The sequence below is a fragment of the Eretmochelys imbricata genome, chromosome 5, assembly GCF_965152235.1.
Source record: "Eretmochelys imbricata isolate rEreImb1 chromosome 5, rEreImb1.hap1, whole genome shotgun sequence".
Taxonomy (NCBI): domain Eukaryota; kingdom Metazoa; phylum Chordata; order Testudines; family Cheloniidae; genus Eretmochelys; species Eretmochelys imbricata.
The window spans coordinates 101,773,994-101,788,189 of record NC_135576.1 but is presented as its reverse complement, the minus strand read 5'-3'; the positions used below and the strand labels follow the sequence as shown (position 1 = coordinate 101,788,189).

At 34.0% G+C, this 14,196-nt stretch overlaps 1 protein-coding gene across 5 annotated transcripts in view; it reads left to right on the top strand.

The window, feature by feature from the left end:
- RFX3 (regulatory factor X3) overlaps positions 1–13,629 on the top strand; it is a 252,819-nt gene extending 239,190 nt beyond the window's left edge. For all 5 annotated transcript variants that reach the window (XM_077817624.1, XM_077817628.1, XM_077817625.1 and 2 more), the window contains 3 exons: positions 485–638; positions 3,729–3,771; positions 6,317–13,629. In XM_077817624.1, the coding sequence (XP_077673750.1) occupies positions 485–638; positions 3,729–3,771; positions 6,317–6,555 (436 nt within the window). In that variant the 3' untranslated portion in view covers positions 6,556–13,629. The remainder of the gene's footprint in view (positions 1–484; positions 639–3,728; positions 3,772–6,316) is intronic.
- The last annotated feature ends 567 nt before the right edge of the window (positions 13,630–14,196 follow it).

Below are 14,196 nucleotides of genomic sequence, written 5' to 3'. Positions count from 1 at the left end.
AAAACCGACGCATCGAAAGGTGTGCATGCATAAAGAAATACACTTTTGAAAATCTGGCTCCTAGATTCTAGGAGTGTGGTCTCAAAGATGATAATTTCAGAGAAAGAGGAAGGTTGTTTACCTTGTAAAGTGACTTCTCTGAAAATAATATAATATAAAAATGCAAATTCACCTACTCTATTTAACTTTTGAGAAATGTTTGGGATGGGTCTGTGCCAAAATAATCCATATTTGCAGAGCAAGGTATGGTATATAGATTCTGGAATATTCAGGCAAATAATCATTTCTAATATCTTTCCTGCATTGGTTTCCTTGACATTGCACCCCAAAAACCCCATAACTCAGGAGTTTTGTGTCTGTGGATAATGTTAACTGCAGAAGATTCTTCTCTGAGTTAATTCTCCATATGGATAAGTCATGTAATTGTAAATATGGGGTAATTTTAATATTTATTTTATGTATATATCTTTTCATTTTTAAACAGCTCAATGGTTATTCGAGACTTAACCTTGCGCAGTGCTGCTAGTTTTGGCTCTTTTCATCTGATCCGCCTGCTTTATGATGAGTACATGTTTTACTTAGTAGAACATCGTGTTGCTCAGGCAACAGGAGAAACACCTATAGCAGTTATGGGAGAGGTAAGATAATATGCAAGAGTTGACTGGTTGATTTAGAGATGAATTTGGAATGTACCTTTACAAAGTGTCTGTAATTTCTAATTAAATGTGGGAAGAGTTTAATATAACTGCTGTAGGCATAAGGTTTGGACTGGGTTTGAAATAGACCAACATTTTCAAACTTGGGTGCCCAAAGTTAGGTAATCTTAATCCACGTTTAGGCAACTAAATAAAGTTGCCTGATTTGCAGAGTTATTGAGCACTCATAACTCAGGACTCTAAAAAAAATTGCAAAAGAAACCTGTAGTTGGAAACTCTTCTTTTCAGTGAACTATCCGCAGAAAGTAAGAATTAATTTCCTTAAACATTTGCATAATATACTGAAAATCTGAAATAAATAATTTGGATTAGATATAAATGTCTCAGATTCCATTGTGCAAACACTTACATTTCCTTGATTTTACACACAACTAGTCCTTTTGGCTTCACTGGTACTATTCGTGTACATAAAGTAAAGCCCATACATAGGTGGTTGCTGGATTGGGACCCATATAGTTAGCAGGTGGCTAATCTAACTGAAATGTGGTGGTTTTTATACCATGGAATCATCACATTATGTCTATTGCATTGTTAAGTCAACTCACAACTTAAGTTGACATCATACAGCATTCTTTCTTCAAGACTTATTTAATATTATCCATAAATGTTTTACTTTAATAGAGGTTGGGGAAGTGCCATATACTGTTAGCTTAATTTGTGGTGTCTTAATACAACATAATACGGCATCACACAATTTAGAAAAATAAATCATTCTGAGTAGTCACCTGCTAACCATTCAGATATTTATATCCAATACTGGCTTTTTTTAAAAATTGCAGTGTTTCCCCATTATAATGTATGTATAGTAAGGAATATGTCAAAATGTAGAGTTGCTATATTTCTGTCTTTTTAATTGAAATAGAATTTGCTAACTGTGAGGTGTTTAGCGTGAGAGTTTCAATAATGGTCTGACATAAATTGAGGACTGGCAAACTTCTATAGCTCAAATAAGAACCAGCCCAAAACTGTTTTGAGTTTTGGGGGGAAAGTGGTTAACTATTTTTTTATTTATGCCATTTGTGTATCTGTGCAATTCCTGGTTTTGGATGATATAGCAAAAGGAAGGCTAATTCTTTCTGTGTTTTTGACCAGAATGAAGCCAGGTAATGTTAGAAATATATTAAATAAATATATGTTGTTCTTACCTGAGAATTATAGGTCAGATTTTGTTCTGCAGTTTCTCATTCAAAAAAGGGATGGAACTGGAGGATTGTTTTCCAGGTGGTGTGGGTGGCTGGTAGACAACATTGCATTTAGTTAGTTTGCATAAATCAGATAATTACCAGAATAAGATACACCTGATGTAAACCCCGACTATTTGGCCACACTGGAAGAAAACGAGACAATTGATATTATTTAGACTGCAACTCTGTCATCTCAAATACCTGGGAATATCCAGCAATAAAATTGCACAGTGCAGGTCATCATCATTTGCCAGATAATCTCCAACCTGGTCCTGGCCATCCCGTTGCTGAAATCCAGCCACCCTCCCCTTGCATGAGGTAAAAAGGGCTAGAAAAGGAGGGGGACTCAGCACCCTCCTGTACCAGATGTAGGAGCCCCCAATTCCTTTCCTCAGCTCATTTAAGGAATGCTTTCCTTCAGATCCTTTCCCAGTCCATTTCATCCGATAACTGTATCCCCTCTGTAACAAGTACCTGCACTGGCCATCTGCCACAAGGAGGCACAGGCAATTAAGCTTGTCTGCCTCCCACACATCCCACTCCGGGTTCCCAGATATTTACTGATTCCTTCCTAAATACTGGACAAAAATAGTCTGCTCCCCTGTTAGATAGTGTACCTCATCCTTCCCAAATAACTTGGGTACCCAGTAAGGTACCTGTTCTGTTCATTCCCTGGGGGAACCGGGCATTGGCCACTGTTGGAAGACAGGATACTGAGGTAGATGGACCTTTGGTCTGACCCATATGGCCGTTCTTATGCTTATATATGTTCTGATGTGCCACCCTGGTATAGCTGCTTTCTGCTCTTCCCTGCTCTATCTGTGTAAACTTTCCCCCTCTACTGTCCATTGTAGGAGGGGGAACCCCTTTTCTTCAAGCCAGATGGACAAGGATTCACCACATACAGCTGTGGTGAGCACACTTGCACTGGTTCAATGTATTTACATTAGGTGTGTGCACTAGTGTCATTGATGTAGTGACATGGGTGCAAATTTCTCTATTACAAACAAGGTCTTAAGGGGAAATTTTGTGGAAGCTTTTTGTTTAAATATTGGCAGCACATCATAGGCACCAAAAATATTTTCTAAACTGTATGATGCAGGAATATCTTACTCTAAGAGCTTACACTCAGAACAGGGAAGGATCCTGACAAAGATGTCAGATAATTATTTTAATCAGGATTTTTAACTTCAGTTTTTAATTAGTTTCACCATTTTCATTGCCGGGGCTTTTTATTTTAGCTTTGATGTTATTTCCTTATTGTAAACCATGGTAAAATGCATCTTAGTGGGAATGGAAAATGAACTACTGAACTCAGTGAAAGTCTCTCTGATTTTCTGCACCCTGTCATTCCCCACCTCTACATATGCTTCCTTTTTGGTCAGTAGAAAGACTGTATTTAAAAATCACCAAAAAGAAAAAACAGTCTTATGTCAAGGTGATTCATCTACCAATTGTGGCAACTATTTTTTTTTTCACAACTGGTACATGTCTAACCTCACTGTGTCTTTTCTAAAATAACGCTGTCACACATCTTAATTTTGATAACTTGGTTTAAAAGTTTCCTGGTCGCTGCAATATAGAATCAGAATTGTTCAGATTAAGGTGGACCAGTCAAAAAAACAAAGGTTTTTCTTGCTGTTTTTGCACCACGGCAGCAAAGCAGGTATTTGACTGTAACTGTTTTAAAAAATTGGTGAGTTAAATTGCAAATAATTTTCTAACTGCATGATAAAAAGGATGGACTACATCACCATTTTATTTGATGTTTAAATAGGATGTGCAGTATGGATTTTAAGACTAGCCAAGAATATTTATTATTTTGCAGTTTGGCGACTTAAATGCTGCTTCCCCTGGAAATATGGATAAAGGTAAGTACTTAATCTCTTGAACATATAATTCTTTATAAAACTAGTATTATCTGGAGCAAGACAAATCTTAATATTATGGAAATATAGTAGGGCTGTCACGTGATTAAAAAATTAATCACCATTAATTATGTGATTAAAAAATTAATCCCCATTAATCACATTTAAACAATAATAGAATAGTACCATTTATTTAAATACTTTTGGATGTTTTCTACATTTTCAGATATATTGATTTCAATTGCAACACAGAATAAAAAGTGTACAGTACTCACTTTATATTTTTTTATTACAAGTATTTGCACTGTAAAACAACAAAAGAAATAGTATTTTTCAATTCTCCCAATACAAAGTGCAATCTCTTTATCATGAAAGTTGAACTTACAAATGTAGAATTATGTACAAAAAACTGCATTCAGAAATAAAACAATGTAAAATTTTAGAGCCTGCAAGTCCACTCAGTACTACTTCAGCCAATCACTCAGACAAACAAGTTTATTTACAATTTGCAGGAGTAAATAAACTGTCCACTTCTTGTTTACAATGTCACCTGAAAGTGAGAACAGGCATTCACATGGCATTGTTGTAGCCCGCACTGCAAGATAGTTACGTGCCAGATGCCCTAAAATTCATATGTCCCTTCATGTTTCAACCACCATTCCAGAGGACATGCGTCCATGCTGATGACTGGTTCTGCTCGATCCAAAACAGTGTGGAATGATGCACGTTCATTTTCATCCTCTGAGTCAGATGCCACCAGCAGAAGGTTGATTTTCTTTTTTGGTGTTCAGGTTCTGTAGTTTCCGTATCTGAGTGTTGCTCTTTTAAGTCTTCTGAAAGCATGCTCTACACCTCATCCCTCTCAGGTTTTGGACGACACTTCAGATTCTTAAACCTTGGGTTGAGTGCTGTAGCTATTTTTAGAAATCTCACATTGGTACCTTCTTTGCGTTTTGTCAAATCTGCTGTGAAAGTGTTCTTAAAATGAACATGAGCTGGGTCATCATCTGAGACTGCTATGACATGAAATATGTAGCAGAATGCAGGAAAAACAGAACAGGATATATACAATTCTCCCCCAAGGAGTTTAGTCACAAGTGTAATTAACACATTATTTTTTAATGAGCATCATCAGCATGGAAGCATGTCCTCTGGAATGGTGGCCAGAGAATGAAGGGGCATACAAATGTTTAGCATATCTGACACGTAAATACCTTGCAACGCCGACTACAAAAGTGCCATGTGAACGCTTGTTCTTATTTTCAAGTGACATTGAAAACAAGAAGCAGGCAGCATTATCTCCTGCAAATTTTAACCAAACTTGTTTGTCTGAGCGATTGGCTGAAGTAGGACAGAGTGGACTTGTAGGCTCTAAAGTTTTACATTGATTTATTTTTAATGCAGTTATTTTTTTGTACATAATTCTACATTTGTAAGTTCGACTTTCATGATAAAGAGATTGCACTTCAGTACTTGTATTAGGTGAATTTGAAAAATACTATTTCTTTTGTTTTTTTACAATGCAAATATTTGTAATAAAAAATAAATATAAAGTGAGCACTGTACACTTTGTATTCTGTGTTGTAATTAAAGTCAATATATTTGAAAATGTAGAAAACATCCAAAAATATTTAATACATTTCAATTGGTATTCTATTGTTTAACAGTACGATTAATCACAATTAATTTTTTTGAGTTAATCACGTGAGTTAACTGCAATTAATTGACAGCCCTAAAATATAGTAGCGCAGAACCTAAAACTAGATTCTGATAGTCTTCTGAATGAGTGTTCTATAATATCTACAGTATATTTCAGTATCGAATAATTACAGGATGCTGTAGATATGGCCTCTAATAAGAAAATCTTTTAAAAGGGCTGATTGTTTATACATTAGTAGGTATTCAAAATCCCACCCCGAAACTGGCTACATGCTGGTGGGTGAAATCTATACACATTCGTGTGTAGATAGCCTGTAAGAGTTTTCTCTGAGTAAGGACTGCAAAATTGGGCCCATTGTTTGTCAAGCACTTTGCCAAATAACTAGCTTTTTAAATAGTGAGAAGTATAATAGAGAGTAGGTAAATTTCTAGGTCCTCTAAGTAGAGCCTTGGAATCAGCAAATCTGGCCTCTGTTCTCTTCTTTCCCACTGGCTTGCTCTGTGATCTTGGGCAAGTCACTTAGCTTCTCTTCATCTCCGTTCGTGTTAAATTCTGCAGGCAAAAGACATTATATAAGTACAAAGTTATTGTTATTTTAGTGACACTATTATATTTGTTTGAGCTGGCTTGAAGTGGCAAAAAGCAATTGCAGTATTAAGAATGTGTACTATAATATTTGAAGCTGAGAGTTCATTGAACACATGAATCTCACATTATGCACTGACATTTTCCCAGTAAAATCTCAATTTTCAGTTTATACCTTCTCAGGTAGCTAGATTTCTGTTTTTCATATCTTATGTGTTGTTTGCAAAATAAAAGCCTTAGTAATTCACAGTATTTAGATTTTTTTTCACTGTGTGCTAGTTTCATGGTTGTTTGTTTGTGCAGATGAGGGCAGTGAAGTTGAAAGCGAAATAGATGAAGAGCTAGAGGAGTCTGGAGAGCCACAAGCCAAGAGAGAGAAAACTGAGCTAACCCAGGCATTTCAGGTGGGCTGCATGCAGCCAGTACTAGAGAGTGGAGTACAGCAGAACCTCCTGACCCCACTTCACAATGAGCACATTGTCACAAGTACTCAGACTATCAGACAATGCAGTGCTACTGGAAATACATATACTGCAGTCTAACAAATATTAAAGCTTTTTTCCCCCCAGATTACATTAGCCCTGTTGATGTTGGGCTTAATATGAAAAAACGAGAATAAGTCTGAAGGCGACTGTTGTCAAATTTTAGCTTTGCTGAACATTACCTTTGTTGGAGTTGTGAAATGGAATGGGTGTATGTATTTTCCCAGTTCTGTTTAAAAAAAAATTTTTGTAAACAAAATCATTTTACATTGGTCACTCAATATTAAGAGTTTTCTTAGTTTCACATGTCAAGAAGGATTTTGCAAAGCTTACTATTAATGTTTTTGTCATCTTATAATTAAAGTAATTTAATTTTTTCATAGTTTTTTAAAATATGTTAATGTTAATTGTTAGTTATGGTGATGATTTAATATACATAGTTTTTTAATTAGATGCACTTCTGTGAAATATCAAAAGAAATATTTTCTTTGATTTACACTGGAGGCATATTCATTTGACAGCAGATGCATCAAATTTGTCATAAAAAGGTGCTTTTCATTGGACAGAACTAGAAGACACTACTATTTTGATCATATTTCTGAGCATTCAGTGGGAAAGTTTTAGGAATTTTTATTATAATGCTGGAGGGTTGAGAAGATCTATTGTTTTCTTTATCTAAGGAAGAGTTATGTTTCTGCATTCATGAATGCAGACTAAATGAGAGAATGGTAATGTGTGCATAATAAATGTACATAATTATCAGACCATCATGTAAACAATGCAAGCTTCCATTGAAACCATCAGTTTTACATTTTGTTTGCATACCAGTTCCTCTGTTTGAAGACTACTGATTCTATATTTGAGACCACTGCACAGATGCTTTCAGCTGTTAAGTGGGACTGTAGTAGATAGATACTGAAGTTGAAAAAGAAGTGACTTGATTTTTGTAAGTGTATGTGCTACTTATGCTGAACTGGACATACAGGAAACCATTCCATCTGGATGACTTTCTTCTATTCCAGGTCTTTTTCCTACTAGTAGTTCAATCTGCTGCTCTTATAAAAGATAACTTATAGAATGCAAGGAATGTAGCAACCTGCATCATATTTACTTCAAAAATATTTCCTAGTTCTTAAAGTAAGTGGATTTAAATTTTTACAAAAATTAAATAAGGCAGTGTAACTGGCACACCTCATTTGTACTTATTCCCAATTGTGTAGAATTTGAATAGGTGGCTAGATGGACCATTGCCATTTAAGAATGTACATCAGGGATCATTGTACCTCGGCTATTACATGGTGCCTTAAACAGAACTGAAGCTAAGATTTAGTACTTTTTGTTATTAATAACTCTTAAATTCATTCAGCAAGGTGTGCCTGTCATTTTCAAATTCCCTAAGAAGTAAGGGCAGGTTACATATTCTGCAAAGAAATAAAAGGAAATTTTTTATTACTAAATGGTGTTAATATCCCTCTTAGAGTGACAATAAACCTATTTTTTCTTGTTTCTAGCTGAATTTCACTTTATTACAAATGAGATATGCTTGGGGATCTGGAAAGCAAAACTAGCTTTAATGCCAACTTCAAATGTTAACAAAGTAGGTTACCCCAGCCCCAAGCATGGTTATATATTTTCTAAACCCTTGTCTACTTTTAATTTTAGAAAGTAAACAAAATGAGCAGGTACTTAATGCAGAGCATGTTTTCAATTTGTATGTGTGGTGGGGTGTCAGTCTGCAATTATGTTTAATGGCTAAATCATAGAGAATGTGTGTACATCCCATTTTAATTGACATGAAACATCTCACAGGCATGTGTGATTATTTTATACATTTCATTATTTTTAAAACAGGCACACAAATCTACTCAGTTCTAATAGTGGAAATAAACAAGCAAGCAAAAAAGCCAAAAATGAAGGAGAGTACACACACAAACATTTCAGTTTTATTGAGAGGGCCGGTTGGAAAAAAAACTAATGAGTTATTTAGTCTGGTTTATTTAGTGTGTCTTTGGACTGATCTTTTTTACCTGTACCAAATGGCTGAACAGCATGTGAGATGAACAGTATATTTATAGTATACATCTTTCTTGCTAGAGTTTTCATATGCTCCAAGAACTGATACAGATCAAGTAAATTTTCTTAATACACTAGTAAACATTTTTAATGTATAAAATAAGTATAAATTGTTTAGAGTTGTACTTTTCAGAATTTGGGGCCCGATTTTACATGCTCTACAGCTCGCACCAGTCAATGGGTGTTTTCCCTGAGTAGAGAGTGCAAGATAGGGTTTATGTCATTTACAGTATTTGAAATTTATGCAAGCTCTAGGTTTCATAGGTTTTGTTCACCCAGATATTATTTGCGTGTCCTGATTTTTTTTCCATCCAAAAGAGCATGTCTGCACCCCTCATTAAAATAAAACTAAGCTGTGATAAATATTTATTCCCCTTCATTGTGCATTATGAACTGTTTACAGGTTAAATTAAATATAAAAATAACAAAATATTTTCCATTTTCAACATAGTTTCTTTTAATGCTTTAATACTGAGGTTCTGAATTGGACCAGATATATTTACTGGTTTCATCTTTTGTGTTGGCAAACCTTAAATGTTTTCTTTTCCTTGTCCTGTATTGTTTTAATGTTGGATTTGCTCATGCTGAGAGAAAAGTGTGATTGTAACATGCAAATTTGGATTGCTATCAGAGGTGGAGCCTGTAAGCCCTCCATGATTCAACTTCTCCCCCCAGTTGTTCACTGTTCCCACAGTGCAAAAAATAAGAGTAAATACAAAAATGGAATGTATTTCACAGTTTGAACCAACAATAATTTTTATGCCTTAGATGAAAACTAGAATGTTAGATGAATCTGAGAATCTAACATGCCAGAAATCTTAATTAACTAGAGGTGATCTACTCCTTTTCTTTCTGAAAAAGAGTGTTATTTATCAAAATAAATTGGAATCATGGCGTGTTCAGTTAATTGAATGAAATAGTTTGTATTCCCATGTTTATAATTCGATTATAGTGTCAATTTTAAATAACATTTCCATCACTTTCTTACAAGATCTCTCCTTTAATGAAGTAAAATACTGTGTAAATTTACACGTTTGGGTGGTGTTTGTGGGTTTGGTTTTGGTTTTTTACATTTAATGGAGTTGTAATAAATCAAACACTATATATATAATCAATCAATTTGCACACTTTTGCTATTTATTAATATGTGGGAAAGGTTAATGATTTTTGGTAAAAACAGAGATTTAAAACCGTGTTCCCAGTTCTGCATCATGTAGTATGTGGCTAGACTTAAGTGCCAACCCTTAAGCCCACTAATTTCATTGGTGCTCTGTGGGAGTGCAGCAGTTTGCCCACATGCTACAAATTGCAGGGTCAGTGCCTATGTGATTTGTGGATTTTATCTGATCCAGACACTGATTTCAGAATAATTATTTTAAAAATATCCCCCTCCCCCTTTAGCACAAATAATGCAGTGAGCAATGTGGGGGGTATTGTTGATCCACTTTCTCAAAACATGGGGCCCAATTTTCACAAGTTTTTATATGTATGCAAAATTGTTGGTACTTTTTCATGTCTCTCATTGTACACTAGATTTAAAATTACTTTTTGTCTCTCCAACTTGCTATTCTTTTTGTGCTTACTCTTGTACTGTAGCATGTTTAATGCATCCTTGTTTAGATAATATTCCTTACACAACATCTGGAGAATAGTTTTAAAATTGTTTACCTACAAAATAAGCGATGTGCAACATTACTGCCTTGAGTTTCACAAATGGGTAAAATCAATAAAATGCTGGTGTATTGTCATTCAGGAATGTATAGGTCTATATACAAATTTGTTTAATTTAAAACGAGGTATTTTTAAATGTCTGAAACACTGCTATGTTCAAATTATTTTCATTTGAAGACCGTATCTGATATCTTTGTGGTTCTTACCAGATGTCATCTGCACTGTTTAGGAAAACACGTATATTAGTTTAAAATAGATTGCAGTTGTTTCATTTAGAGAAGTGGTTTCACAGAACAAATAAATCATTTATAGCCATAAAAAGAAATCAATAAACTCTGTAATATTAGAACTCATTTTTTACAGTAATTTTAGAATTTGAAATATTAATTTGGGAGAGCAGTACTAATTCCTGAAAATTGGGCCCTTGTCTCTGTGGAACAGGACAACCTCTGTGTACATGGTTAAGATAAGTCAATGAATGGAATTATAGTATCTCTGATACTTTATTTGGTGATTTTAAAAAACTGGAATAGAAGCATAAACACAGTGCTTATTTCTAGTATTAGAAAATTAATTTGATATAATGCCTTGCATTAACCCTTTGAGCATTGTAAGTCACATGATAAGGGGAAAATCTTTTCAGGTAATTTAATTATTAGTCTACTGAAGATATTGTATACATCTAAGTGTCTGGTTATGTTGCAACAAATGTTTTTTTCTAAAGTAAATGCTTGCATACTATGTAGACTTTTCAATTTGTTGTAGAAGGCTTGATTGATTTAGGCTAAAATATATACTGCCATCTATGTGTGCTGTCTACAGCAAAACAGTACTTCAGCTCCTTTAGTTTCATAATTCCGTAAATATTTAATGAAGGAGTCAAATATATGGTCCTATAGATACAAGTTGTGAAGTACTTAAAATGCCTTTAAAAGGTGGGAATTTAGCAAAAAGGGTTATTTTTAGACTATTTTGAAAATCTCATTAGGGTAGCATTGGAAAGCACCAGTACTGTAAATGGAAATCTTTAGGAATAAAAACAGAACAAAACTGTCATAATAAGTAAGGATGATTTTTGCAGGACATTTGAGATGTTTGCAGTTAAATTTTCTGCACAATCTTTTGCATAAACAATTGCAAAAAGAACATAATTTTATTTATACCACTTCAACATTTTGTCACTGTGAAATGGCATATGGATAACAAAGAAGATAGAGGCACTTGGTTCAAGTTCATCTGTGAAAGCACTTTTGGATGGCCCTTACTGAGTGTCAGAATTTAAAAGAAAAAAAAAACAAACCTATAAATTTGCACCTGCATTTTGGCATCTGAAAAAACACCTTTTTTCTCACAAATAAATTGTGCATACAAAAATAAGGGCACAAATTTAGAAGTGGGTGGAGACTCTGAAAAAAATAGTTCTAAATGTCACCTTACTATATGAGAATATTGTAGATATTGTACTGGTTCCCTGCAGTATCAACCAGTGATCACCATTATCTGCAGCTGTGCTTGCTTTAGTCTAGCTGAGTGCAAAAAAGTCTCATATTAAGATGTTTAGTGGAAATACATCAGTAGTGTAGTGCAGATATGTTGTAAACTTTTTTTTAGTCAAATAAACAATGCAAATTCATGCATAATTAATTAAAACAAATGCAATACTCAAAGGGTTTTAATTTAACAATTTTTTATTCATAATTTACTGTAAATGCTTCTCAGTTTGCATGCCTTGATCATTGCTGCTAGTGATTTTATGTGCCAGTAGACCTGAGTTTAATTTACCAATTTTACTTAAAAAATAGTAAAAGCCACTTACAAAGTGACTGCCTATTTTTTGTTTGAAGTCAGATATGCCTTATTTTCAAACATTTGTTTTAACTCTTTTGTTTTGTTTGAATTTTTTTAAAAAAAATTATGATGATGGGATTGGAAGCCCTGAGTAATGAAATATTTGGTAAGAATTGTTAATTTACATCGATTGTTAAGGGTGAAATTCATCCCAGAGAAGAAGGCCCAGCACAAGATGGTGAGTCTCATTTAAGTCACAATTGGGCATGTGCTTGATTGCTTTCCTGAATCAGGGCCTTGTTTAACATGGGGCTCAGGTGGTGCAGATGATCTTGCCGGGGCTGTCGTACTGGGCTGAATTTCACTCTAAAACAATAAAAGACATTTTCAGAAGAATATAGGAATTGGGAGGAATAACCTCCTTTGACTCATGATTATCAGGGACCCGATTCAGTACTCCAGGCTCAAGAAACTTAACTACTGAAGTTAGCAGGAGATTTTTTTTCATAAGGAGTGCTAAAGGGATCCCATTTTCTTTGGCTGTCCCTCAGTGCGAGGATGATGTCTGCCAAGGGGTTCATTGGTGAGTTTTTAAGTGGCTGAGGAGCCCAAGTAAATTTTCCTTGAATAAAATATTACGGTGATTTGGCTTATTTTTATACATTACATATAAAATTAAAATAACCCAGTATATAGATTTTAAATATTTGTTGGTCAAAAAAGGTATCATTTTGTACCAAAGCAAGTTCCTTATCCCTGTCCCATCCCCACTTGTTGCCATCAAAAATTTGGATTTACAGTAGTAACCAGCGAGACTGTTACAGAAACTTTAAGTGAGTGCCTTTAGAAAACTTGGAAATTTGTGCCTGAGATGGTAAACTTTTAATTAGGTTAATTGTAGTGCTTACCAATCAGTAAATTCTACTATCACTCAGGGCTTTCTTACCTTCTAGGTAACTTCCTTCGTTGTGTTTATTTTTATTTTTTTTAAAGTGCCATCATTTAAATTTCACTTAGTAAGTGGCAGATTACATTATTCAGTCCCACAAGCACAGAAACATTGTAACACTAGGAGATATTTGAACTTTTATTTTCCAATTGACTGAATATGTTATGTAAATGAGGTAAGCAACTTTTTTGTAGATTGTATGTGTGAGATAATGTAATGTTCTTTTCCAGTTTTTGGATTACAGTTAAATATACTTTTTAATTATTTAAAGAAAACATCTTTACAGAATAACGTGATGAGTTTTTTGTATAATGTATTTGATTTTGTAAATATGTATTTCCTGATGTGATTTTTGTGAGAAATGCTAAATCTTTTAGTATATCATGTCCTCTCAAAATTGGCAGGAGCTAAATAATAGTTTGTGGGCAATTTGTATTGTGTACTGTACAATAACTGGGGAACTTTTATAATTATAAAAATATATATTAACTTTTAGTGTGTTGTTTAAACAAATGACTGGAACATACTAAAGATAGTAGGATTTTTCTGAATATTTCAGACTTGAACTCAGGCTAGCTTTCTTGTGTTTTTCAAAACAAAATTGTGTCTTGTCTTTTAAAAATCAATAAATTTGTTTTCTTGTTACAAACAAATTTTAAATGCTTCTGTTTTTATTAATTTTCTTGTATAACCAAATATTTCACAGGACTGTTGATTTTGGGAGAAAAATTAAATAACATCACCTTTCTGGCTTCATAATAAATTAAGAAATATTTATATTTAGAAATACTAAAAATAAAATCTAAAAACTACTGTGTAGTGTGCCTCAGACCATAGAAGAAAAATATAATTGAGTGATCAAGTGCTTCTGCTAATGAGCTGTCCATGATCCCAGTATTAACAGGTTATAACGGGTTTATTACTCCTCTGGTTTGATTCATTTCACACTGATATTGCTTACCATTTCTCAACCCAGATTAAAATTTTATTTTACAAATTATTATTTAAATATAGAATACAAATATCTTATAATTTAGGACCTCAGCTCTTAATAATGTAGCCTAGATTTTTTAAAAAAAATTATTTTGACCCTTTTTATTCCTGCTCCCCAGTTTAATATATACGGCTGAGTTCTCCTCAAAGAGAAAAATTTTGCACTTTAGTTTGCATTGCAGATCTCTATGCTAGTTCTGTGCTCAGAATCCCATGCTATCAATAGA